General features: G+C 47.4%; 1 protein-coding gene across 2 annotated transcripts in view; it reads right to left on the reverse strand.

The window, feature by feature from the left end:
* The window catches only part of ptpn5 (protein tyrosine phosphatase non-receptor type 5), a 271,921-nt gene that overhangs the window by 67,330 nt on the left and 177,861 nt on the right, over positions 1 to 26,730 (reverse strand). For both annotated transcript variants that reach the window (XM_038807521.1, XM_038807520.1), the window contains exons 3-6: positions 24,412 to 24,537; positions 10,207 to 10,302; positions 2,679 to 2,974; positions 1,989 to 2,175 (exon numbers count right to left, since the gene is read on the reverse strand). In XM_038807521.1, the coding sequence (XP_038663449.1) occupies positions 1,989 to 2,175; positions 2,679 to 2,974; positions 10,207 to 10,302; positions 24,412 to 24,537 (705 nt within the window). The remainder of the gene's footprint in view (positions 1 to 1,988; positions 2,176 to 2,678; positions 2,975 to 10,206; positions 10,303 to 24,411; positions 24,538 to 26,730) is intronic.

A 26,730-nucleotide genomic window follows, 5' to 3' on the forward strand; every position in this document is an offset into this window, starting at 1 on the left:
GGCGAGCGTGCGTGGACATGACTGGCCGAGCTGAATGGCCGCGAGCCGTGGAGAAGATCCGTAGTCGGCGGCGGCGGTGGCCGAGTGGGTGCTGGCAGGACCTCGTGTGCCAGTCCAGGATGGCAGCGCCCAAGACCCGCACGTGGAGTCGGGGCCACAAGATGGCGGCGCCCAGGACCCGCACGTGGAGTCGGGGCCCCAAGATGGCGGCGCCCAGAACCCGCACGTGGAGTCGGGGCCCCAAGATGGCGGCGCCCGCAGGGCCTCGTGGTTGCTGGGGGTGGGTTTAGCGGTGCCGGCGGGCCGATCGGAGCGGCTGAGAGCGAGGGCAGAGAGACGCACAGGCCAGGCGCAGGGGCCCGGGGGCGGGGAGATTGGTGCGGTGCACTGGAAGGGCCCGGAGGAAATCCCCGGTCGCTGCGCGGCACAGCAGCGACCGATTTGGCCTGGCAGAGCGATGAAAAATGGCCCTTCTTCCCGCAGCTCTTACAAAGGGCGGAACGGGCCGGGCAGAGCGGGCGGGGGTGTTTGGTGAACCCACAGAAATAGCAGTGGGGCCCCGCGGACTTGTCGGGGTGTCCCGCGGCGCAGGCCTGAGGGGGGTCGGGAGCGGCGGATGGCGGTGGGGAAGCATGCCAGGAGGCCTAGGGCGCTGCAGTGCGGCTGGGGACATAGGCGCGGGCGTTTAGGTCGGCGACCTCCAGGGAGGTGGAGAGAGTCCGTGCCTCAGTTAGGCTGAGGTCGTCTTTTTCCAGCATCCGCTGGCGGATAGCGGCGGACTGCATCCCAGCCACGTAAGCATCTCTGATCAAAAGTTCCATGTGCTCAGTGGCTGAAACTTTGAGGCAGGCGCAATTCCTCCCCAGAACAGCGAGGGCCCGGTAAAATCATCTAAGGACTCGCCTGGGAACTGTTGTCTGGTAGCCAGATGTCAGGCGAACACTCGGTTTACCGGCTTAAGAAATTGTCCTTTTAGCTTGTCTATGGCCACGCGTATTCTTTTTCTTCCGCTTTCATTGCGTAGGCCGCCATGCCCACGCTGGAATGGAGAATATGAAGCTTCTGTGCCATGGTGGGGGGGCTGCTTGCGGTCGCCAGATAGCTATCGAAACACGCCAGCCAATGCTTGAAGATTTCCGATGCGTTCGGAGTTTGCGGGCTGATGCGGAGGCATTCGGGCTTGATCCGGAGCTCCATCTTCAAATTTCTAGCTGATTAAATTGATGTACCATCAATTGAACGCGAGACGTGTTGCTGGACAAAAGTATGGCTTTAATCAGCTAGATGTTAGCCCTGCGGTCGATTACAGTATAAGGACGACCGCCGGGAGTACTGGGTATGGGCGGGGTTAACTCAGCCTCTCGACCAGTCGAAGAGCCGTCACATGACTGGTCTCAACCAACCGGTCGAGAAGCACATGACCGACCAGGGCCAATGGTAAGCCGGTGTTCTGCACCAATGGCAGGCAGTTATACTAATCATACCACCACAGGGACGAAAAATTCCCCCCATTATTTAATCTGCTGCCATTGCACTTGTAGAAAGTACATTCTAGGTCACAGCAACTAACCGCTTTAAAAATAATTCCATCTTGTTTCTGGTTGTTTTCCCTATCACCTTAAATATGTGTCCCCCAGCAACTCTTGGGCTGTTGGAAACAGTTTCTCTTTATTTATCAAAACTCTTCATGATTTTGAACTCTGCTGTTAAATTTCCTTTAACTTAATCTAAATTAAGCTATAATTTTTCCATGCAGGATGGCGATTAAAAATTAAATCAGTGGGAAAATACTGTGCTGGTGCATTAAGCATAGGTTCGGCACTGAGTGATAGCCAGGTGCGGAGTGCAGGTCAGGTGCCAGGAATAGCTGGCCACTGACTGCTGAACAGAACATGATTGACTGACTTCACTCCCAGCCAGAATGGCAACATGCAGCAAAGGCTCCTTTGCATTTTACTCCTGATTACACATTTCTTCATGTTACTTACAAGGAACTCTCTCTGGAGTGAGAAGGAATCCATGGCCCGTTCATGAAGTTTCTGTGAAGTGAGTAGGTTAGATGCTGTTTGCAGGTATTCCCATGCTGACTGATCTCTGGGCGAGAGCACCAGTCCATCAGCTTCTTCACTTCCTGGTGTGCACATGTCCAGAGTTAGGGATACATTAGAGCCTCTCCTGCAAGGTGAAGAGAGAAGATCAGATTTCACAAAAGCCAGTTGACCACTGCCACTTATTTGCAATATAAGTATTGTGCACCTTACTGTGAAATGTGTATTAGTGACCTAGTTTTATGTGTCCAGCTCTCTGGTACAATTTGCAGCACATACCCCTAAGCAGCTGATTGTGAATACATGGTATTTCGCTCCATCATATCACAGTCTTTACCTGATTTGAATTTCTCATTCCTGTGCATCCTACACTCTGTTGACTCCAGAACTCCAGAGGCAGCCAGTCTGGGTTGAGGAAGCATGAGCAGGTTCTCCTCTTGTGTAGTTCCTGATATCAGCAGCTTTGGCTGCAATCCAAAATGTCTGTAGTGGTATCTACTCCAAGTAGACTGTGTGCACTGAGGCTTCATTTTGTTGATATGTTTGGAGCACAAAGGCTTGGGCATTTACTAATGCAGGTATTTAATTTATTTCAATGAACAAAACTATTTGCAATTTTCATACATTTACCTCTCCTGAAGTCCCACTGGTTTAACTGCAAGCGTTGACTGATCAATTAAGTCTGATGCTGAATCTGTGGAGCTCTCAAGGGCAGGAACCTGGTTCTCTAGTTCCTGGCCCTCAGACTGGAAAAACACTTGGCCATCAATATCTTCCTGGTCAAGATCTTTAGGCACTGCTTCAGTGGTTTCATCCATTTGTTCTTCAGGCCATTCCAAGTAGGTGAAGGAAGGCTGTCGACTCATTGACTGACGTCTTGCCTCTGATGAGAATTGGCGGACAACTGTTTTCAGACAATAGAGGATCTGAGAAAGAAGAACAATTTCTGAATGAATTTTCAACACATGTCTGTTTTGAAAGCAATGGCACCATCTGCAGTTTATTTTCTTGGTGTTCATGCACATTAAAATGAGTTGTCTAACTATTAAAGCAGAAACCATATCGCTGAATCGCCATACAATGATAATATCTTTCTGTCTTCATACTGTTGCTTTGTGGAGTTTTGAATACAACTACCTACTCACGGAAAATAATGTTGATTTTGCTAAACACTTGTCTATCAGAGATTGAAATTCAATGGAGTCCCTTATTAGAGAGAAATATTCATTTCTGTCTGAGCAGAATTTAAAACCCACCCAGCAGTGAAAAGCTAGTGCATCCAATTAATGTGTATATGACCTGAAAGTGCTTAATACCAACATCATGTTTGATCAGCAATAATTCTCATTTTCACATTTATAAGTGAATACACAGTAACCATGTTCATTCATCTGACATCAGGGGCCTGAATTAAAAAGCATTCACCTTGACAAATGCAATATCAATACTGATCTCATTTGTGTGAAAATAAAAGAGCTCCTTTCCACCCTTCACCTTCAGAGCATTTGCACCTTTAGAGCATTTGTTAGTTTTGTGAGGGCCACGAAGAATCCAGCACGAGTTTTCAGGATACAAAGAAATAACATTTATTTACAATAACACATATACGCCGCCGCTGCTGCGGTGGCGGCAGCAGCGGCGGCAGCGGCGGCGGCGGCGGCGGCGGCGGCGGCGGCGGCGGCGGCAGCGGCAGCGGCAGCAGCAGCAGCAGCAGCAGCAGCAGCAGCAGCAGCAGCAGCAGCAGCAGCAGCAGCAGCAGCAGTTTACTCCTCTCTCTCTGGTTCCAAACTGGCCAGCTCTATTTATGCAGGGAGTCTGCTAATGATTTCTCCGCCCCCCTCATTGGGGAAGCTCATCCTCCCACAGGATTGTGGGATTGTCATTAGTCCCCAGCCAATGGTAAGCAGGCAGGTTATAACAGTTAGATTGACTCGCATAAAATTAGTTTCAACGGCTGTCAGTAAATTCTAATTTACATTGGGTTTTCCTGATCCCCAGGTGTAACTTTGATGGAAGAGCGAACCGATTCTGGAGAAATATTACAAATGAGTTTATTTGGAGGTTCTACAGATCTTCTGTGACAATTATGGCAACACATCATGAGAAGCCCCATGAGAATTTCAAGCTTGAATGTCTTTCCTCCCATGTTATTGACAGGACTGAACAACAAGAAAATAGTATAATCAGAGATAGAATAATACTTGAGATAACACCTATAAAAATCTTCAATGATTACCTTTAATGTAGAAAAATATCCTAAAATGCTGCATTGAGGGCTAGTCAGAAATAAATGGATGGTGAACCAAAGAAGGTGATGTTAGGAGGTGTTTAAAAGCTTGGATAAAAAAGTAAATTTTAAGGAGGATCATGAAGAAGGAGTTGAGGTTAGGTAATGAATTACAAAGTGTACATTGTAGGCAGTTGAAGGCATTTTTATATTTGTTCATGGGATGTGAGTGTTACTGGCATGGTGGGCATTTATTGCACTTGAGAGGTGGTGATAAACTGCCTTTTTGAAATGCTGCAATACATATCGTGCAGATACACCCACAATGTCATTAACCAGGAAGTTCCAGAAATATGACCCAGTGATGATGAAGAAGCAACAATTTAGTTGCAATTCAGGATAGTGTGTGAATTGAGCCCGCATATTCCCTATCCGTTTGTGTCATCTCCTGCACCAGTCTGTCCATCTCTGCCCTATCCGTTCTATCCCTATGGGCTCGGATTGAGATCAGTTCCCCTCTCACCACCGCCTTCACCGCCTCCCAGAGCACCGCTGCTGAGACTTCCCCTGTATCGTTGACCTGCAGGTAGTCCTGCATGCATTTCCCCACTCTCTCACACACCCTCTCCTCTGCCAAAAATCCCACCTCTAACCTCCATTGTGGGCGCTGGTTACTTTCTTTGCAGACCAGCAGGTCGACCCAATGTGGAGCATGGTCCGAAATAGTGATCGCCGAGTATTCTGTATCCCTCATCCCCTCCAAAAAGTCCCTACTCATAATAAAGAAGTCAATACGAGAATAAACCTTGTGAACATGTGAATAGAACGAGAACTCCTTCCCCGTCGGCCGGCGGATTCTCCAGGGGTCCACCCTCCCCATTTGTTCCATGAACCCTCTCAGTTCTCTTGCCATTGCCGGGACTCTGCCCATTCTGGAGCACAACCGGTCTAGGTCGGGGTCGAGGCCTGTATTAAAGTCCCCACCCATAATCAGCTTGTGCGAATCCAAGTCGGGGATTTTCCCCAGCAGCCTTTTGATGAAATCTACATCATCACAGTTTGGAGCATAAACATTCACTATGACCACCTTCACCCCCACAAGCTTGCCCCGAACCATGAGAAATCTACCACCCCCATCCGCAACTGTGCTGTCCGCCTCAAACTTAACCCGTTTGTTAATCATGATCGCGACCCCTCTGGTCTTAGCGTCAAGCCCCGAATGGAAGACCTGGCTAACCCAGCCCTTCCGTAATCTAATTTGGTCCGCCACTTTCAAATGCGTCGCCTTCAGAGCCCATAAGTGCATGAACACACGTGTCCTCTTGACCGGCCCGTTTAATCCTCTAACATTCCAGGTGATCAGCCTGGTTGGAGGGCACCCTGCCTGCCCCCCCCCGCCGATCAGCCTTTTCCCTTCTTGGACCCACTCCCTGCCCATGTGCCACGCCTCCCCTGGTCCGCCTCTTGGTAGCTCTCACTCCTGACCCCTTCCCTGTTACCTGGTTCAGTTCCCTCCCTCGTCAGCAGATCATCTTGCCCCCCCCCCCCCCCCCCCCCCCAGCAACAACCCCTTGTAACCAAACCCCTGCCATATATTGGCTGCATACACACCCCCACCTCGCTCCCGTTGACTAGCTCAAAGCAACTAGCCTGGTGGCTCTCAACTCCGGCGCCACCACGTCTCACACCTATTGTCCCCCCGCTCCCCTCCCCCACGCCCATCAACAGCACCTCCCCAGAACAGCCCTGTTCGAGCAATCGCTCTGGGACCGAGACAGAGAGAAAACAAACAAAGAACAAAGCAACATTCCCAGAAAAAAAAAGCAAAGAGCACCCGAACAGCCCCCCAGCACCCAACAACTTAAACTTTAACTATCACTTTGGCTTTAACTTTCAAACTTTCAAATAGGCAAACACAATCACAAGAACACCCCCAATTTTAAGTAAAAGAGCATGCCGAACGACATCGCTAACATGAAGGGCAATCTGTGAACAACTGCAGACATAGTACACTCTAACTTGAGTCCATGGGTCCTCAGTTCGGCACCGGTCCATGCCCCTTAGCGAAGTCCATCGCTTCCTCCGTGTCGTCAAAATAATGTTGCTGTTCCCAGTATGTGACCCAAAGCCGCGCCGGGAAAAGTAGCCCAAACTTGACCTTTTTAAATAGAATCTCTTTAATTTGTCTATAGGCTGCCCTCCTTCTGGCCACCTCCTGGCTCAGATCCTGGTAGATGCGCAGGACACTGTTGTTCCATGAGCAGCTCCTCGTGCTCTTGGCCCACTGTAGAACCCGCTCCTTGTCCACGAACCTACGGAACCTGACCACCATCGCACCACCCCCCCCCCCCCCCCCCCCCCCCCCCGGCCTTCGTGGCTGCCTCGCCTGCACTCGGTGTGCCCTGTCCAGCTCCAACGGACGCGGGAAGAAATTATCCCCCACCAGCTTCTGCAGCATGTCTGCCACATATGCCGTGGCATCCACTCCCTCGGCCCCCTCCGGGAGCCCAATGATTCTCAGATTCTGCCGGCGAGACCTGTTTTCCAGGTCCACCAGCTTGACCAACAGCCTTGATTGCTGCTCCTTCAATTTACTAATTTCCACGTCCGCTACCGTTTGGAAATCCGCCTGCTCTTCCACTGTCTTCTCCAGTGCATGGACCTTCTTATCCTGAGCATCCAGCCTCTGGTCAAGTCGCTCCACCGCTTTCTGGAGCGGTTCCAAATTATCCCACTTCAGTGCTGCGAAGCTCTCTTTCATGACCTGCAGCATGTTGTCCAGTGCTGTCTGGACCGTCCTTTCCGTTGTCCGTTCATCAGCCATCTTTCCTCCCACTTGAGCTTCCACACCACCTTTGTTCAGCCCCTTCTTCGCCTGTTTTCACTCTCTTCTGCTCCTTAAGTCCATACAACTCTGTATGGATTCAGATCTAGAGTGCTATTGTTTTTCACTCCAGCGCTCAAAAGTTCAAAAAAGTCGGGGAAAAAGGTCTTAAAGTCAGACCGGAGTGAAAGCCACCAAATGTGCGACTTACTCCCTCATAGCCGCCACCGGAAGTCCTCAGGCCCGTATTCTGTCCTCCACCTTGGTCAGTTCAACTTCCAATGAGGCGAACTGGTCATTGTGCCTCCACACACCTACTCCACCCCCTTCAACACCTCACCCTGCTTCCACATCGCCACCGATGTTCTTCCAAGTGACTCCCTGATTGGGACCAGCAGACCTTCCACCTACTGCTTGAGCGATTCCAACATCTCCCTCCCACGTCTCTCAAAATGCTTGTTGAACTGTCATTCAAATTCCACCGCCATCACCTCCGCCAGCATCTCTACTGTTAATAAGGGCCACCCAACAAGCTTGCCTCCGCCATCTTCCCTGACAACGCACCTTTTGCTGTGCTCAACCCTGCCGGCGGACGAACTGCCATTCAAATCTTTCTTCCTAGTATTACTCCACTGGATCAGGACCGTGCAACCTCCTCCTACATGTCATCTACATGAATTTTAGCATGGCTTTTAACAAGGTGCCACATGGTAGACTGGTCAATAAAATAAAAGCTCATGCTATCCAAGGAAATTGGCAAGTTAGATCCAAAATTGTTCTGTGACAGGAAGCAAATTGTGTTTGTGTGACTGGTAAGCTGTTTCCTGGGGTTCACCGGGCTCAGTACTGGTTCCATTGCTTGGAATTCATTTGGAGAAATGCGAAGTTACATATTTTGGAGGATAAACAAGACAAGGAATGCATAATAAATGGTGGGATACAGCGACGTGTAGAGGAACAGAGGGCCTTTGGAGAACATCTTCACAGATCTCTTAAGGGTTGAAGACAGGTAGAAATGGTGATTAAGAAGGCATTCGGGATATTTTACATTATTGATCAAGGCATAGAGTAGGAACTGCATAAAGCATTAGTTAGGCCACAGTTAGATTATTGTGAACAGAACTAGTCACCACATAACAGGGATGATGTGATCACACTAGGAAGAGATCAATGAGCATGCTACCAGCAATGGAGAATTTTAGCTATGGGATAGATTGGATAGACTTGTCATTTCCTTTGGAACAGAGATGACTAATGGCAGATTTAACTGAGGTGTATAAAATTATGAGGGGCCGAGATAGTATGGATATTTCTCTTGGCAGAGAGGTCATTAACAAGGGATGTAGATTTAAATTAATTGGTGGAAGTCTCAGAGAGGAGTTGTGGAGAAATGTTCACACCCAGAGAATGGTTGAGGTTTGGAACTCACTTTATGAAAGGGTGGTCGGAGCAGAAACCTTCATTGCCGTCAGAAGATACTTAGATATGTCGTATACACAAAGTGCCACACAGGTCACCTGCTGGGTTACGGATTAAGAATTGTAAAGTAGGAGGAGGTAGGATAACTCTTTTTTTCAGTAACACATATGTTTGGGTCTAATGGACTCCTTCTATTCCATACATTTTCTATGCTTCTTTGTAAGTAGAACCATTGTTCAACCTAAAACAGTGGCCAAGATGTGTAATTAAATCAACAGTACGAATATAAAGTTTGTAGCAGCCAAAAACAATGGTTTGGGTCTTCTTAATAATTGACTGGAGGAAATGGCAGCTCATCCATGACTGGCAAAGGAGGCAGTCACGCAGGCTAACAAAACAAAGATAGTGGAAATATTGAGAGAGGTGGTGGAGACAGAGAGAGAGATATGTCACGGGCTTGTATGTGGAAATTGAGCCCATGTCTGTAGGTTGTGCAACCAAGGAGCAGCATGTAGATGAGAAAATGGAAGGGGCCAAGGACAAATCCTTGGGGCACTATACAGGAGGGAACTTTGTGAGGCACAAAGAGAAGCCATTGATAGAGTCACTTCTATAAAATTGAAACAAGTAACCGTAATTCTGGTGAGCTGGACAACGAGAAGTGGTGGAGGAAAATGGTTTGATACTGCACAAAATATGGCTTGGATTAGAGAGGTAGCAACAGGTTCAAGAGCTTTGGAGAGGAAAGCAAGGTTGGAAATACGGTGGTAGTTTTCAAGTGTAGTGGTTAAGACTAAATATTTTAAGGAAAGGCAGTTCTGAAATGGATGTATGTTGTAAGGAAAGGAAACCAGTTACAGCGAGCTAGTATGTGGGCCAGGAAAGTAAATTCAGTGGTCAACAGTTCAGTGGGAATGAGGTGAAGAGAACAGCCGATGGCAAACATGATCTTGGAAAGGCAAGGCATTTTGGAGGGATACCAAATAAAGAGGTGAATCCTGGCCTAGAGGCATGCAAAATCCAAAAAAATGTTCAACTTGGTGGGGAGGTCCCTGGGGTGAATTGTACAGGGACCTTGCCTGCAGATTTATATCAGTTACTTAAGGGCTGCTTCCCACCCAGCCTCAATTTTGAAGCTAGCAGGAGGAGTTCCGGGGTAGGGGTGCAGCCTGGGAGGTCACTTTGCTTGTGCCTTGGACAAGGGCAGTCCCCCTCTTCCACTTCTGACACTTGGGATGCATTCCCTTGCCAACTTTTCACATGGTGGGGCAAGGAAATCCACTATCCAAAAAAAGTCTGCCATTCCCCACCTTGGAACTGTAGACAGATCTCCAGCTAACCAGGCCCACAGTCCAGGAATCCCTTGCTCCCCTCTGTGTCTCTCCTAATTTTCCTATCATGAGGTTCTCCTAAAAGCGACCTCTTTCTCCAGACATTTCATCATCCATTTAGTTATAAAATCATAGAAGACAGAAGGAAGCCATTCATCTGTGCCTGTGCCATCTCTTTGAATGAATACTTTCACTTCTGCAATTTTCTCCCTTTCAAGTGTTTATATAATTCTCTGTTGAAAGTTGCAATTGAATCTCCCTGCTTTATTTTCTTTGTAAATGCTGCAGTTTTTTCTAATTTATTAACAGTTGGAATTAATATCAAATCTCAGAAGAACAAAATAATGTTACACTCACCCCAGAGCCTGTCAGTACAGTTCCCAGTATAGCTGTTGCCAGTAGAGGGCAGCAGCTCTCAGTTTGCCAAAAACCTTGCTGCAGAGGCACAAGATCCTGGGGGCGGGGGGGGGGGGGGGGGACATTGAACATAAAAAAAGTTAATGATAAATTATGATTTTCATACATTTTTGTTCAGTTTCTTACATGAAGCTTCTGATGATCCTCCTGACCAAAATAGGATACCTAGAAAGATTGCTGTGTAATTATTTGGCTGTGTTAGGGAAACAAACTACATTCATCAGAAAACAGATGCACTTTTCATGAAAAAGAATTCTGTTTCTTTCGTGTCATGGTGTGAGGTTACTTCAAAACTCTTCTGTCATGTAACAAGGTCCAACAACTACTTCAATTATAGAATCACAGAATACCTACAGTGCACAAGGAGGCCATTTGACCTATTGAGTCTATACCGACCCTCTTAATGAGCACCTCACCTATGCTCCCTCTCCTGCCCCATCCCCGTAACCCCACCTAGCCTTTGGACTCTAAAGGCAATTTAATATGGTCAATCCACCTCACCTACATATCTTCGGACTGTGGGAGGAAACCGGAGCAGGCACTTCATAAGAACATAAGGAAGAGGGACATAAGGGCAGCACGGTAGCATGGTGGTTAGCATAAATGCTTCACAGCTCCAGGGTCCCAGGTTCGGTTCCCGGCTGGGTCACTGTCTGTGTGGAGTCTGCACGTCCTCCCCGTGTGTGCGTGGGTTTCCTCCGGGTGCTCCGGTTTCCTCCCACAGTTCAAAGATGTGCGGGTTAGGTGGATTGGCCATGCTAAATTGCCCGTAGTGTCCTAAAAAGTAAGGTTAAGGGGGGGGGGGGGGGGGGGGGGGGGGGTTGTTGGGTTACGGGTATAGGGTGGATACGTGGGTTTGAGTAGGGTGATCATTGCTCGGCACAACATCGAGGGCCGAAGGGCCTGTTCTGTGCTGTACTGTTCTATGTTCTAAGTAGCTTTGGCCCTTCAAACCTGCTATGTCTTTCAACAAGATCATGGCTGACTTCACCTTCTTGCATTACCCCCATATTTTGTAATTCCTTTAGTACTCAGAAAACTATCAACCTTTGTCTTGAATATATTTAGTGAGCAACCACAGCTTTCTAGGGTTGATAATTCCAAATATTCACAACCCTTTGAGTCAAGACATCTTTCCTAATTTCAGTTCCACGTGGTGTTTGTAAGGGAGTGTGCACCATCCGATTCCCATTAACTCATAATGAGTATGAACTGCTCCAGTAATTGGGGGTGGAGCTACCCGCTTAACAGGGAATACTCTACAGTATAAAAGCCCCAACCTGGGTGCAGGTCGGGGAGGGTGACCCTTCGGAGTGTGGGGAGTTTAGTAGTGTATCTTAATAAATTTCTTCCTTTGTATCCTACCATGCGTCCTTTGTGTGTTTCTTGCCCGGCGGATTCTACACTGATGACAAGGCTGAAGTGGAGTTGCCATTGGCATCATGTGTTCCATACCTAGACCACTTCGTCTAGGCTCCAAGAAGTCTTACCTCAACCAATCGCGATGCCGCATATAGGAAAACTAGAGGATTTTGATGTGAGGAACAATGATTAGGCTCTATACATAGAGCATATACAATTTGTTTTGAGACTAACACCATAATTGGAGATGAACAGCAGACCATAACCCTACTAACAGTAGTTGGCAGGCCAACATATGCACTTAACAAAAACTTTACATACCTGGACGCACCTGACTCCCGGTCTTTTTCAGCTTTGGTAACCTTGAAAACCACTTAAATCCAAATCCGCCACTCATCGTTCGGCGATTCTGCTTCCACATGGCCACCCGAACCCAAGGAGAATCAAAGAGTGAATTTTTGGCATATTGAAGGAAGCTAGATGAGACTTTGTGAGTTTGGGCATACCCTGAGTGAATGTCTTTGCGGCCGTTTTGTCTGCGGGAACCGGGAAGCCACCACATAGAGAAAGTTGCCAGCTGATTGTGCAGCGGGCAATTGTGATTGCCATCTCCCACAAGAGCACAGAGCTGGGAGTCCAAGAGCTTCAAGGTATGGCGGTATTGAATCTGGGGCACTCTGAAATGCCGCCAAGATCCATCCCGGCTGGGAGACCCGGCACTGGGATGCCTGCCCAAAAGATGGTGGCCGCAGAGCGCCGTAGAGCACAAAGATGGATCCGCGGAGCAGGGATACCCAGACACTCATCTAGGCCCAAGGCCCAGTGGGCCATGTGATGACCAGCCCACCCACCAGACTGTTCCGTCCTCCTCCTGACAAGGTGTACCATGTCCACAAGAAGGACCCCTACCAACAGTGTTACGACACCCCGGTCACTCCAATTCTAATGTCCCATGTGATAAATGGGAAACCATTGACATGGATCAGTCGCAGCACATCTGAGGGCACCCACACCGGCCTCCACACAACGACTCTCCGTGACACCAAGTCTCGGTTGGCCATCTACACTGGAGCTGTTGGCCTTTGAGGGCACCACCCAGGTACCGATGGCTTATGGGCACCAATCCGCTAACCATTGATGGTGGTCCGCGGTGGAGATCCAAGTTTGCTGGGTTGGGACTGGCTTTGCCATTTGAAACGCGACTGACAGAGGGTATACCGCATGAACCGGCACGGTACCGAGGGGATCCTGGCCAGATTTCCCAAAGTCTTCACAGACAGACTGGGGAGAATCAAAGGGACCATGGCCCAAATCAGCATAGACCCGCAGGCATAGCCTAGTTATTTTTGCGTCCACCCAGTCCCCTATGCATTCCGTCAAAAGTAGATGCCGAATTGAACCAGCTTGAACATTTAGGAATCATCTGCCCTTACAATTTGATGATTGGGCTGCCCCGGTTGTGTAAGTACTCAAACCAGATGGTTTTGTGTATCTCTGCGGGGACTATAAGATGACGGTGAACCGTGTTTCCCACTTGGACTGATATACGGTCTCCTGCATCGAGGACCTCTTGCAAAGCTGAGTGGTGAACTAACGTTCACAAAACTTGACATGAGTCTTGCATATCTATCATTAATACTGGACTTGGACTCCCGTCGGTTCATCACCGTGAACATCCACAGGGATGAATATACCCGGTTGCCATTTGGGGTCTCATCCACATGTGCTATTTTCCAGTGTTTGATGGAGAACATCCTGCGGAGGTCTACTGAGACGATGTCCCCATCATCGGGGCGTCCGACCAAGAACCCCTGCCGAACCTGACCGAGGTCCTCTGGTATTTTGAGCAGGCAGGCATCCACCTCTGGCAGAAAAAATGTGTCGTTCATGCCCCTAAGGTCAGTCATTTGAGGTACCGAATGGACCAGAATGGGTTGCACCCTGTAGAGGACAATGTGCAGGTGATAAAACAGGCCCTCGGGTCTGGCGGTCAGACCGAATAATGCACTTTCCTCGGATTAGTGAATTATTGTGGGAAATTCATTCCGAACCACGCAAACCTCCTCAGTCCCCTCTACCTCTTGCTAAAGAAGGGTCAACCATGGGATTGGACACTGTCCTAACAGCGGGCATTTGACTAAATAAGACGGCAGCTGTTGTCCTCAAAACTAATAATTCACTGCTACCCCGCCAAGCTGCTGCTGCTGTTGACATTTGATGCGCCCTCTGATGGGGTAGGTGTGGTCCTCATGGCCAATGGATCAGAACGACCGATCGCATTTGTATCCCGTATGCTTGCCTACACAGAGTGCAATTAAACAGAGATCGAAAAGGAAGAGTTGGTGGTCGTCTTTGGAGTCCGTTAGTTCCATCAATATATTTACGGGCTCACTTTCACGGTCTGAACTGACCATAAACCGTTATTGGGCCTATTCAAAGAAGACTGAGCAATTCCCACAATCGCATCCGCCAGGATGCAGCGTTGGGCCCTTTTGCTGGGGGCATACGAGTACAGCTTGGAACACTGCCCTGGCACGAAGATCCTGCATGCGGATGTGTTAAACCACCTCTCCCTCTCCACAAGGCTACCGACGCCCTCCTCCGCAAAGGAGGTGGTGGCCAGTGCTCCACTTTATGGACTCATTGCTGGTGAGGCGGCCGAATAAAGGTTGGACTTAGATGGACCAACAATTGTCCCACTGTGCCACATGGTGCTGTACGGGACCCAACACAGGGTGTTACCTGATAATTTGAAGGCCCACACCTTCAAAATTCTGGAGCTCAGTGTAGAGGACAGCGACCTTTGGGGGACTAGTGTGGTCTTCTCGGAATGCGGGCGAGTGACTGTACCATAGAACATCCGCAACGCACATCTGGGGCTGTCCAGATGGAGATGCTCGCCCTCAGTTACATCTGGTGGCTGGGCATCGACACAGATTTTAGAGAAGCTGGCCCAACAATGCGGGCCATGCCAGGAGAACCAGAAAGCTCCACCACCGGTGCCGTTGCACCCTTGGGAATGGCCATGCCTTCACATAGACTTTGACGTCCTTTTCAGGGATCAATGTTCCTGATCATTGTAGATGCGCACTTAAAGTGGCTTGATGCCACAAGATTCAGTCAATGACTGCCAGGGGGACTGTGGCCCGCCTGCAGTACAGGACCACACATAATGCGACCACGGGGGTGGCACCGGCTGAACTAATCATGCGTCGACACTTCCTGCCGCAATTAGGTTTGGACGTTCCGGCCAGCGGGAAGATGGTCCAGCAGGGCCCAGAACGGTCGGAAACTGACCCTGGACGTCAGTAGCTACTCCACAGTTTCACTCCTGGGGATGCCATCTTCGTCCGGAATTTTGGCAATAGAGCCATGTGATCCTGTGGATCTTTCTCCGCCAAACGGGCCTGGTATCTTAGATTGCACGGACATTGGGCCGGGAATCTAACCGCCATGTGGACCACATCTGCGGCCATCTCCAAGAATTGGAGGTACCCGTTGCCGACGCCCAAATTCCACGGATCACCCAGCCACAACCGGCACCCCCTTTGACCGTCTAACTCTGTCCAGGAGGTTAAGATGCTTGACGTTTTCTCAGATCCTGACTCATGCATGATCATCCAGATATCGGAAGATGCATATCTACGGCCATCAACACCCACATCGATGTCCGCGCCCGCTCCTCCTCCGCCACCAGCCCCCAGGTCCAACCTCGTCGCTTGGCATGGAAGAACCACTCACCAATTAGGTATAGGCCTCTTGGACCAACCCCTTCAATGCCAGAACACCGACACCAGCCAAAATGGACAAAGGGTCCCGCGGATCAGTCAGATTACATGGACATTTCTCAGAACTTTTTCGGGGAGGTGGTGTTATGAGCCCCTGGAAGTAAGTGAATGAGCACCATTTGACTCGCATGATCTCATAACGAGTATGAACTGCTTCCCGCTTATTAGGGAAGGCTACATAGGATAAAACTCCGGCCTGGGTGCAAGCCAGTGAGGGTGACCGTTACGGGCGTGGGGAGTTTCTCGGATCCTTTGAGAACAATTTCACCCATGCCATAAACTTAGGCCCAATCCCAAACCTCTCCAACAGTGCAAACAAATAACTCCACTCCATACAATTGGTTGAATGGAGCCTTCTCCACATCCATCACCAGCAACTCCCTCCCTTCTGCCAGAGAAAGCACCGCATTCAACAGATGTTGAATAACTGTCTGTCCTTTATGAACACCGTCTGATCCTCCCCAATCACCTTCGGGAGGCACTCCTCCAACCTAAGCGCAAGCACCTTCGCCAATATCTTGGTTTCCACATTCAACAAAGATGTAGGCCTATACGACCCCACTCCACTGGGTTCTTTTTTAAGCAGCAATTGATGCCTGTCCTATTGTCTCAGGTAATGCCCCTTTAGCCACCGCATCCTCAATCATATCCACCAACAGCGGCGCCATGGTAAACCTTTTATAAAACTACCTGGAAACTATCCAGACCTGATGCCTTACCCGTCTGCCTTCTCCCTATCACTACCCGAACCTCTTCAACCCCCACTGGTTCCTCCAACCCTGCCCTCTCCTCCTCTCCTACATCGGGACACTCCAACTCCCCAAAAAATTCCCTCATGCCTGACTCATACGTTGGAGGCTCTGACTTATACAAATTCTTATCAAACTCCTGAAATGCCTTGATAATATTGTATTGGCCTTGATAATCTTAAGACTACTTGTAACACTAATAAAGATTATTATTACATTAACACTGTAATGAAGTTACTGTGAAAATCCCAACAGTCTGGTGCCTGTTCAGGTACACAGGGGGAGAATTCAGAATGTCCATTTCACCTAACAAGCACATCTTTCAGGACTTGTGGGAAGAAACCGGATCCCGTCAGGGAAACCCACGCAGACATGGGGAGAATGTGCAGATTCCGCACAGACAGTGACCCAAGCAGGAATCGAACCTGGGACCCTGGAGCTGTGAAGCAATAGCGTTAACCACTGTGCTACCGTGTTGTCCGTTTACCTGCTCTGGTGCCACTACCGGCTCCCATCACGGACCCAAACAATCTCTCTTGCAGTCGCCTGCTGCTGAAGCTGGTCCACCAACAAGCTGCTGGCTTTCTCCTCATACTCATACACGGTCCCCCTCGCCCTCCTCATTTGCCAAACCATTTTTCCCATGGACACAAGTTCAAACCTCACTTGTAGCTCCTTCATCCTGTTATGGGCCAGGGTCTATAAAACTCCAAAGTATATTATGAAGTTCACCTGACCTGTAACTTTTTGTTGAATTTGGCTAGGATGAGCAGAAGAGCCTGCCTTTCAGGTGTTATTCTTCGCTGCTTTTAATCAAAAAACAAGCTTTATTCAAAGAATTTAGTCAGCATTTGTATAAACACACCTGAATCACTGTAAATACACAAGGGGTTAATGTTAACACACTGCACCTAGCTAGACACTAGAGGGAGCACCAGGGACATCATAACACACAGACATTCAACCAATAGGTCAATAAGATAGAACACGACCAATGGGCATTCAAAATACACACAGAGGTGACACTACCACAGGGGGGCATTACACCAACCCATATATAATGACACAGCACACATGATCTTTCTCTTTCCTGTGGAGACACTTAGTGAGTACACAGGGTTGATTGAAACACATCACATCCACCACGTGGATTGTAGCAGACTGGTTAGATAGTCTGAGTAGCTATAGCAGGATTAAAAGGAGAGTCGAATCCAAGTAGGAGAATTATTATTAATAAATGTGTTAAAGCTATCTCCAAGTCTGAACCTTCCTTTGTCAGAGTGTACATCAAGGAAGTAGCTTATGCTATGTCAAGAGCATAACAAAACAACACCCAGCAAGAATTTTTATCAATTACAAACATAAAAACTCCACACAGCTACAGTAATCTATTCATAGCCCTTAATGAATTCCCCCTTAACTGTTCCAATTCAAGAACAAAATCCAAGTAAAACCAGAAACCCCTTTTCAAAGGTGTGGCCCAGCACACGGCATTCTCACTGGTATAAGACTGTTAGTGATCCTATGTTTCTCTTTTCAAACAGGAGATTTGAATTCCTTCCAGAAAGCAATTATCTCTTTTAAGTTACCAAGTAGTCTGGAACAACTTTTAAAATGAAGATAGAGAAAAACACTTCTTTCAACTTATGCAGTTCAAACCAGTCCATAACTCAAAGCGAAAGTAAAACTCACAGAGCCACAGCCCAGCTCCACCCACACAATGACATCACCGAAGCTACGTGATAAGACAAATACCTTTCTTAAAGGGACACTCTCTTGACACTCCTCACCCGAAGATCCGGAGTCGGATCCTCCGCATCCCTTCCATCCACCTCCAATGTCTCATCTACCAACTGCTGCTGCTCCTCTCTTCACCTGAGCCTTGAACATGATGACCTCGCCCATCACGACTGCTTTCAACGCTTCCCATACCACTGACAGTGAAACTTCACCATTCCTATCGAACTCTAGGTAATCTTCAATCACCTTTCCCATTTTGGTACAGAAATTTGGGTCCGCCAACCTCCACGCAGGCCTCTGAGCTGGCCCCATCTCCAGGACTACATCCACCCAATGTAGAGCATGGTCCGAGATAACAATCACAGAATATTCTGCCTCCCTCATCCCGGCCAACAGTGCCTTCCCCATGACAAAAAAAAATCAATCCTCGAATACACATTGTGTACTGGCAAAAAGAACAAATACTCCCTATCCCGGAGTGCCGAAACCTCCTCGAGCCCGCCCATCTCATCCCCCTCATAAACGCAGGCAACACCTTCCCCCCCCCTCTCCCAGAGGTCAGCAGGTCAGCGAATGCAGCTTGGACCTATCCAACACTGTATAGAAGTTCCCCCCCCCCCCCAGTATTAACTGGTGCGTATCCAAATTCGGTATGGCAGCAAGCATTTTCTTCACAAGTCATACGTTGTCCCAATTCGGGGCATATATGCTAACCAACACCACCAACCTCCCATCCAAATCACTCATCCTATAACATACTACCCCCCAGATCAGCCACCACCTTCTACATCTAGAATCTCACCCTCTTACCCACCAGAATCGCTACCCCCCAGGTATCAAAGCCCAAGTGGAACATCTGACTCACCCACCTCTGCTGTAGCCTCACCTAGTCCATCACCATCAGGAAAACTCTTTCTCGCTTCACCGGTCCCCCCAGCCGTCGCACGTTTCACGTCACCACCCTGACTGGGCGTCTCACCCGCCCCTCCCATCAGTCATAACCATTACTCCTGGCCCTGCCCAACAGGTGGGACCTAGCCCCACCCCCAGGCACCGTCAGTGCCCTAACTCTTCCCCCCTTCCCAGAAACCCCCTAGCTACTTCCTCTCGAAACCGCATCACCTGTATCGTCCCCATCCCATCACACCTCCCAGGCCCATCAAAACCAGTCCTTAAAGGCTACAATGACTGTAGCCCCTCCCCCACCTTGTTCACGTTTGCTAGCGAGGTGGCCCCTGCCAGAGCCTCCTCCTTCACATAAAAAAACCCAACATCAACACTTCCCACACCAAAACCTTCTAAACTCCAAACACAGTAATCCCTGAAACCCAAAAGAAGCAAATCCCACCCAATCACTACAAAGCCCCAAACCATATCTTCCCAAATACAACTTAAGCAGAGGGGGAAAAAAAACAAAAAGAAAAAAAGAGGAAGGACAAGAGGAATAAAAATAGAAAAAAACTTAACACAGCCAAAGTCCACACTCATTTCAGCACCAGTTCTTCAGCTTCCACAACGCTTCCGCCTCCTCCGCTGTCTCAAAGTAGAAGCCCTTGGAGTTGTGTGTAACCCTCAGCTTCACCTGGTAGACCACCCCAGATCTCATGTTGCATTTATGCAACACTGCCTTCGTCCGCCTTCTCGTCAGCTCCGACGTCAGATCCTGGTATATCTGAATACCAACGCTTTCCCACCTCACATCCTAAATTCAGCTATGCCCATCTCAGCACCTTTTCCTTCACCTGATATCTGTGGAAGCATACTGTCACAGCTCTTGGTAGTTCATTCGTCTTTGGTTTTGGCCGGAGCTACCGGTGAGCCCGTTAAACCAATAGAAGGAGGGGTCCTCCTCCCCAAGCCCCACCTCATCAATGTGGCAAATATTTCCGTAAAATACTCCACTGGCCCTGCAGCCTTACAGGCAGTCCCATGATCCATCCATTTTGCCTTCGTAACCTGTTCTCCAGGTCCTCCAATTTGGCTCTCAGCCCTTTGTTAGGCTCCATCACCTACCGCAGCTCCTCACCCATCGCGGTGAACAGGTCGTCGTTGTCTTTACCAAAGCCTTTTTCATCGGGGCAAGAATTTTATCCATCTACTCTGTGAGCGAGGTTATCATCTCCTTGCAAAGTTTGTCAAAGTGCTTAGAAAATAGCCACTCAAAGTCCTCGGCCATCCCCTCCGCCAGCTTATCCATTCTGACGGCCAGCTTTTTAAAAATAAATTTAGAGTACCCAATTCATTTTTTCCAATGTTTAGGGGCAATTTAGCATAGCCAATCCATCTTCCCTGCACATCTTTTGGATTGTGCGGGTGAAACTATCGCAAACACGGGGAGAATGTGCAAACTCCAGTGGGCAGTGAAGTGGCAAATGAAATACAATGTGGAAAAGTGTGAGGTTATGCACTTTCGAAGGAGGAATTTAGGCATAGACTATTTTCTAAATGGGGAAATGCTTCGGAAATCAGAAGCACAAAGGGACTTGGGAGTCCTTATTCACGATTCTCTTAAGGTTAACGTGCATGTTCAGTCGGCAGTTAAGAAGGCAAATGCAATGTTAGCATTCGTGTCAAGAGGACTGGAATACAAGACCAGGGATGTACTTCTGAGGCTATATAAGGCTCTGGTCAGACCCTATTTTTGGGTACGTATCTAAGGAAGGATGTGTTGGCCTTGGAAAGGGCCCAGAGGAGGTTCACAAGAATGATCCCTGGAATGAAGAACTTGTCGTATAAGTAACAGTTGAGGACTCTGGGTCTGTACTCGTTGGGAGTTCAGAAGGATGAGGGGGGAATCTTATTGAAACTTACAGGATAATGCGAGGCCTGGATAGAGTTGACGTGGAGAGGATGTTTCCACTTGTACGAAAAACTAGAATCAGAGGACACCATCTCAGACTAAAGGGACGATCCTTTAAACAGAGATGTGGAGGAATTTCTTCGGCCAGAGGGTGGAAATCTGTTGAACTCTTTGCCGCAGAAGGTTGTCGAGGCCAAATCACCGAGTGTCTTTAAGACAGAGATAGATAGGTTCTTGATTAATAAGGGAATCAGGGCTGATGGGGACGAGGCAGGAGAATGAGGATGAGAAAATATCAGCCATGATTGAATGGCGGAGCAGACTCGATGGGCCGAGTGGCCTAATTCTGCTCCTATGTCTTATGATCTTATGATCCACACGGACAGTGACCCAGAGCTGGGACCGAACCTGGGACTTCGGCGCCATGAGGCAGAAATGCTAACCACTGTGCCACCGTGCTGCCTTACCTAACGGCCAGTTTACCCACTCAACAAGCCTTCACTCGCCATCTTTCCTCCCGCTGAACTCCCCACCAAACCTGCTGGCAGACTTTCGCTTCCCTCCTTTTTCACCTGATTCTTTTTCTGGATTTTCAAGACCCTTTTGTTGCCTTAGACTTTCCCACAAATAATCATACCAAATTCTCCCCAAAAACTGGGGGCAAAGGGCCAAAATCAAAAGCTCTAGGAGGAGTCACCCAATGACTCCCCACCTACATGTCGCTACCGGAAGTCCCCAAGAAGCAGTTTCTTAAATTCTACCCTGTCAAGCCCCTGAAGAATTTTACATTAGGTCGCCTCTTTTTTTCTAAACTCAAGGGAATATAGGCCGAGTCTACTCAATCTCACCTCGTACGGCAGTCCCCTCATCTCAAGAGTCAGTCGAGTGAATTTTTGTTGCATTCCCTCTTTGACAAGTATGTTCTTCCTTAGGTAAGAATGCCAAAACTGCACACAGTACTCCAGGTGTGGCCTTACTAATGTCCTGCATAATTGTCATAAGAGTTATTTTCTTTATACACCATCCCTTTTAACATAAGCTAACATACAATTTCCTAATTGCTTGTTGGACCTAAATGTTAACTTTGTGATTGTGAAACATGCCTAAGTTATAAATTATGATTAATTGTTTTATTTATAATATCATCCCAATTGAAGCCATGATGATTGTTCAATCAGCCAATTATCGAAGGAGCCAGATTCCTCAAATTCAAACATTTCCTGTCTCCAACCATTCAAAAAATATTGTATCTTTCGTTTGGGGCGTGATATACCAGCCGCAGTGCGCCTGAAAGGCGACGTGGCCAGTAGATGCCGGGAGATCCCTCTTCTGGGATCTACATGGCTCGCCACGCATCACGAGATCTGACACGATTTTGCGAGATGTCGTGATCCGAATCCCGCCCATTGTGAGTGGGTACACTATCTGGCAAATCTGCATATTACAGTGAGACAGCTAGTCTCACCACAAAATGCAGCTCGCCTGATCTACCAAGGCCATGGGATCCAACCCCTTCGCAAAGACCTCAGGCGGGCGCCATTCAGTGCACGTCCCCACAAATGGGGACCAGACGGAATGGCACTTGTGGGGGTCTCCCGGGGATCAGAGGCCACCAGGTGCTTGCCGTCTGGGCAGGGTGGCAACTGGGACTGCTGCTACCACTTGGGCACCTTGATACTGGCACCCTGGCAGCGACATTTGGGTGCCAGCCTGGCAGTGCCAATGTGCCATTTGACACTAGAAAGGGTAATATCAGCTGGAAGTGCCAAGGTGACAGGGCTGGCATTTTTCCTGCACTGGGGATTGGGCCCGGGTTCCCTGCACATGAGGTGGGATGTGGTGGGGCATAAGAACCCCCTTATTGGTGAGTTGGGGCTTTGGAGGGGGGTTTGGGGGTCACCTGGTGGGGGGTGGGGGAAGAGATGGGGGTGGAGAGATCAGGACGCCTTTTCTTCCTGCACTGAGGAGCTTACTCACCAGAAACGACCATTGCAGGAAATGACCAATGCAGGAACCGGGCTATGTGTGGCCTCAGTGGGTCACTCCCCGCAGATGCCCTGAATTAAAACAGAGGACATCCGCCAAAGGTATCAAAGGCCAGAGGGTGCAGAAAGCATCAGGCTTCCTCCACCTCTGATGTGCAGAGAGAACATTCACTCAGCTGATTCCAGGGATGCAGAGGTTGCCTTCTGAGGAAATGTTGAGCAGGTTACTCATTGGAGTTCAGAAGAGGTTGAGCATCCCTTATTCAAAATGCTTGGGGCGGAAAGTGTCTCAGATTCAGGAATATTTCAAATTTTCGAATAGCTGTAAAATTAAATACACGATAATCACAGTACGTAATACACTAACGTCTGGCTATGATGACTGTTGAAAAAAAAAACTGATGTTTTGGCGCCAAAACAGCCCCACCTATGGCTTGTAACCCTACGCATCTGTGGCGTGTTGGGATCTGCGCATTTCCCAGGAACCTTCCCAGAGCCTTGTGGAATTTTCCACTCGTGCTACCACATTGGCGTGCAAAATAAGTGCGGATTTCAGAACTTTTTGAATTTGAAATAAGGGATGCTCAACCTGTAATTTTCTGTGGGACTTCAAGGAATAGATACTGAAAAGATGTTTCTCCTTGTGGAAGAGTTTGAAGGGGCACAGTTTGAAAACAAGGGGTCTCCCATTAAAACAGAATATGATGAGGATTTTTTTTTCTCTCAGATAGTTATTAGACTTTGGAATTGTCTTCCACAGAGAGAAGTGGAGACTGGGTAACTGAATGTATTCCAGGGTGATATAGACAGTTTTTGATCTACATGGGAGTCGAGGGTTATGGGGGACAGACAGGAAAGTGGAGCTACAGCCAAAGTCAGATTAGCCATGAACAGGCTCGAGGGGCCGAATGGTCTATTTCTTATGATCCCACCCTTGGTGAATTGATGATATAGTATAGCTAGCTATAACTGTGTCCTTAGCTTCCCTTTGCACACTGACTTTAATTCATAATGTTATGAGTCTAAAAATGTGCTGATAGATAAGGGAGCAGTTTTCACTATAATAAATGAAGCCAGTACCCTGCAAATCAACTGATTTAATGAATTTAAGAAATAGGTACAAGGTTAGATCATATGACCCCTCAAATCAGCTCTACCATGCAATGAGATCATGATTAAATTCTCAGATCAGCTCTACGTTCCTGTCCTATTTCCATATCCCATGACTGCCCTAATTTCTAAAAACCAATCCAATTTAGTCTTGAATAAACTCAATTACTGAACAACCAAAGCCCTCAATTCCAAAGACTCACAAACCTCTGAGTGAAGAAATTTCTCATTTCAGTGCTAAATGGCTGCCACTCATCCTGAGACTTTGACCACTAGTTTTAGACTCTCCAGGGAGGGAAACAGCCTCTCTGAACTACCCTGTAAGGCCCTGTAAGAAATGTATGTTTCAATTAATTTACTTCTCATTTTTCTAAAGGTTCAAAATGTTATATGTATAGAAACAAACTATTACAATATCCAGAAAGTATTGATGGCCCTACACATCAAGTACAGATAGAAGGCTGTGCTTTGTGTCCAATGTACTTTGTGCAGTGGGTGTAATACATAAGACAGGCTCAAATCATAACATAATGTTATTCAGATAGATTTTACATTCACGGTTTTTATCAACATCAAAGATTCTGCTTGCCAGATGATGGCATTTCTCTTACCTCTGTATTTATTGAAATGACTGGGAAAGCAATTGTAGGCATCAGTATGTATTGTAACAGGCTAAGAACTTTCTGTCCAGCAGCAACCACTCCGTAACCCTGGCATAGATATCCAACCCAGAGGACCTATAGTACAATCAAAAAAACAATCACAGGCTGTCTATTTAGGGGATTGATGGCCATGTATTACACAGAACCAAAGTGTGTACAAATCATTAAACAGGCAGGGTAATGACAACAGAAACCAAAAAGGGAAATTAAAGTCAGCAACAACTTATTTATATAACACTTTTAACATAATGAAATATTCCAAGGTGCTTTAAACTTGATGAGTTTGTGCAGTCACAAATAATCTATCATTTTTTAATTCTCTTATGAACACACGCTGATTGGTATCAAATTGGGATTAACCTAAATATGCCTGATGTGAAAAATGGAAAAATGTGACACAGGCTCAGTAGGGCATATTGTTCAGGTAGTGTGAGAGAGCTTCATAGTGTCTCATCTAGCACTCCAGGGAAAGAACAGCATGAATTAGATCCAGACTTAGGCCCCTTCTACACTTCCCCACTAAGCATTTCTAGGATAGTAAAGCACCAGTTAGAAGCAGTATGGAGAAGGCATAAATACGCATCTAGATGTGTGTTGTTATGAAGCTATATCCCATTATGTTTGAAAATATGATTATTCAACTTACTCGAAATTTTGCAATTTGACTGAGATAGAGCAAACTGCTTAATATGCAAGGCTACTTTCTAAGGCGATAATGAGAAACCCACAAAATTACGCTAAAGGAAGAGTGAAGAGAGAGAAATTTCCTGTAATCCAGAAACCCTTGAAACGTGTAACTAAGAAGAGACTGCATCGGGTACTGAAACAGACCCACCCAACACCTCTTGGAAGTACACAATGGGTGAAGAATTTCAAGATGAGGCTGCCAAGAGAGCTGCAAGTGTCACAGGCATTGTCCAGAAAGGAGGAAATCAGCAGAGGAAACACGCTGAGGACCTCTTGCTTTCTCCCTCTCACGTTTTTGGAAGAAGCATGTTGCCAACTCTACCAGAAGCCTACCAGTGAACTAAGGTCACATAATAATTGTGACATCTTCTACATCTGACTGCATCCACAAAATCTGCTAAATTGGCCATAATGCTGAAAATCTATGCTTCAAGGACAACCAAAGGACACATAATTGTGCATTCTTTTAACTTTTTTTATTGGAGTCTAACTCCCGTTATTTCTCATTTATGAGTGTTGCCATTTTTATTTTTCTCCGATTTAGTGGTTAATACATTTGCTCTTTAATTCATTCAAGAATATCTGATTTGATTGGCTTCTTATTGCTCACAGCTTAAATAGTTAAATACATTCTGATTTGAAAAAGGCATATCCTGATAAAAAAGAAACTTTAAAAACTTTGTTGTGACCACCTTATGAGGTTAAATACAGGGGAGCCAGTTCACCCCTTCTCATCTGGTCGTAACAAATTTGGAGACTTGAATCCAGAATTGTTTTCACAGTTTTAAAAATTTCAAAAGATTTTCTTGGGACTGTAATTCTAAAACTTTGCTTTGGCCTGCTGGCTTGCAGATGGAGTGAAACATGTATCAAATCGATTTGTTCCAAAGAGGCATCGAGGCTGCAGACAATGCTGGAGGAGAAGAACTTGTTGCAGATTTGCATGAAACCAGGAGTAGCCACTTGAGCAGTGACAGTGGAGCCCCAAGAATTTCAAGATGCTCCTGAAGGACAATTTGCCCGAACACAGGTGCTGTTCACATATGAAAATGAGTAACAGGCAATGCCATAGGCGCCTTTGTTTGTCCAGGGATGTGGTTGCTCACATTTGCCAGCTTTTCTAGGATGAGCTGCAGCTGCAAGGACTTACAGGGCATGCCATACTGGCAGCATTGAAGATTACTACCATGTTAAACTTTTTTCACCTACAGAACCGTGCGACATTCTCCAATCGGCGACACATAAATGCAAGGGGAGTCACAAATGCCCTGGTCATGGTCATGTACTAGTATGTTCAATATTGCATGGATGTCAAAAGCAGGACTACCAGAGCGGTGGGATTTGCAGCGATATTGAGTTTCCTGCTTGTGTAGCGTGCAATTGAATGTACATATGTGGCTTTGAGAGCTGTTATGGTCTCTCTGGCAGCAACCTGCGAGATTCATCAAATGAAAAGTATTTCACTCCTTAAATGTCCAGCAAATTTGTGATTACAGAAGCAAATCTTGCATGTTTGTGCTCGGTCCCTGAAGAGCTCTCCCATCTCTTATATTTTGAACCACTCGCAGGTGCCACAGATTT

This window comes from Scyliorhinus canicula, chromosome 9 (assembly GCF_902713615.1).
Source record: "Scyliorhinus canicula chromosome 9, sScyCan1.1, whole genome shotgun sequence".
NCBI classification, from domain to species: domain Eukaryota; kingdom Metazoa; phylum Chordata; class Chondrichthyes; order Carcharhiniformes; family Scyliorhinidae; genus Scyliorhinus; species Scyliorhinus canicula.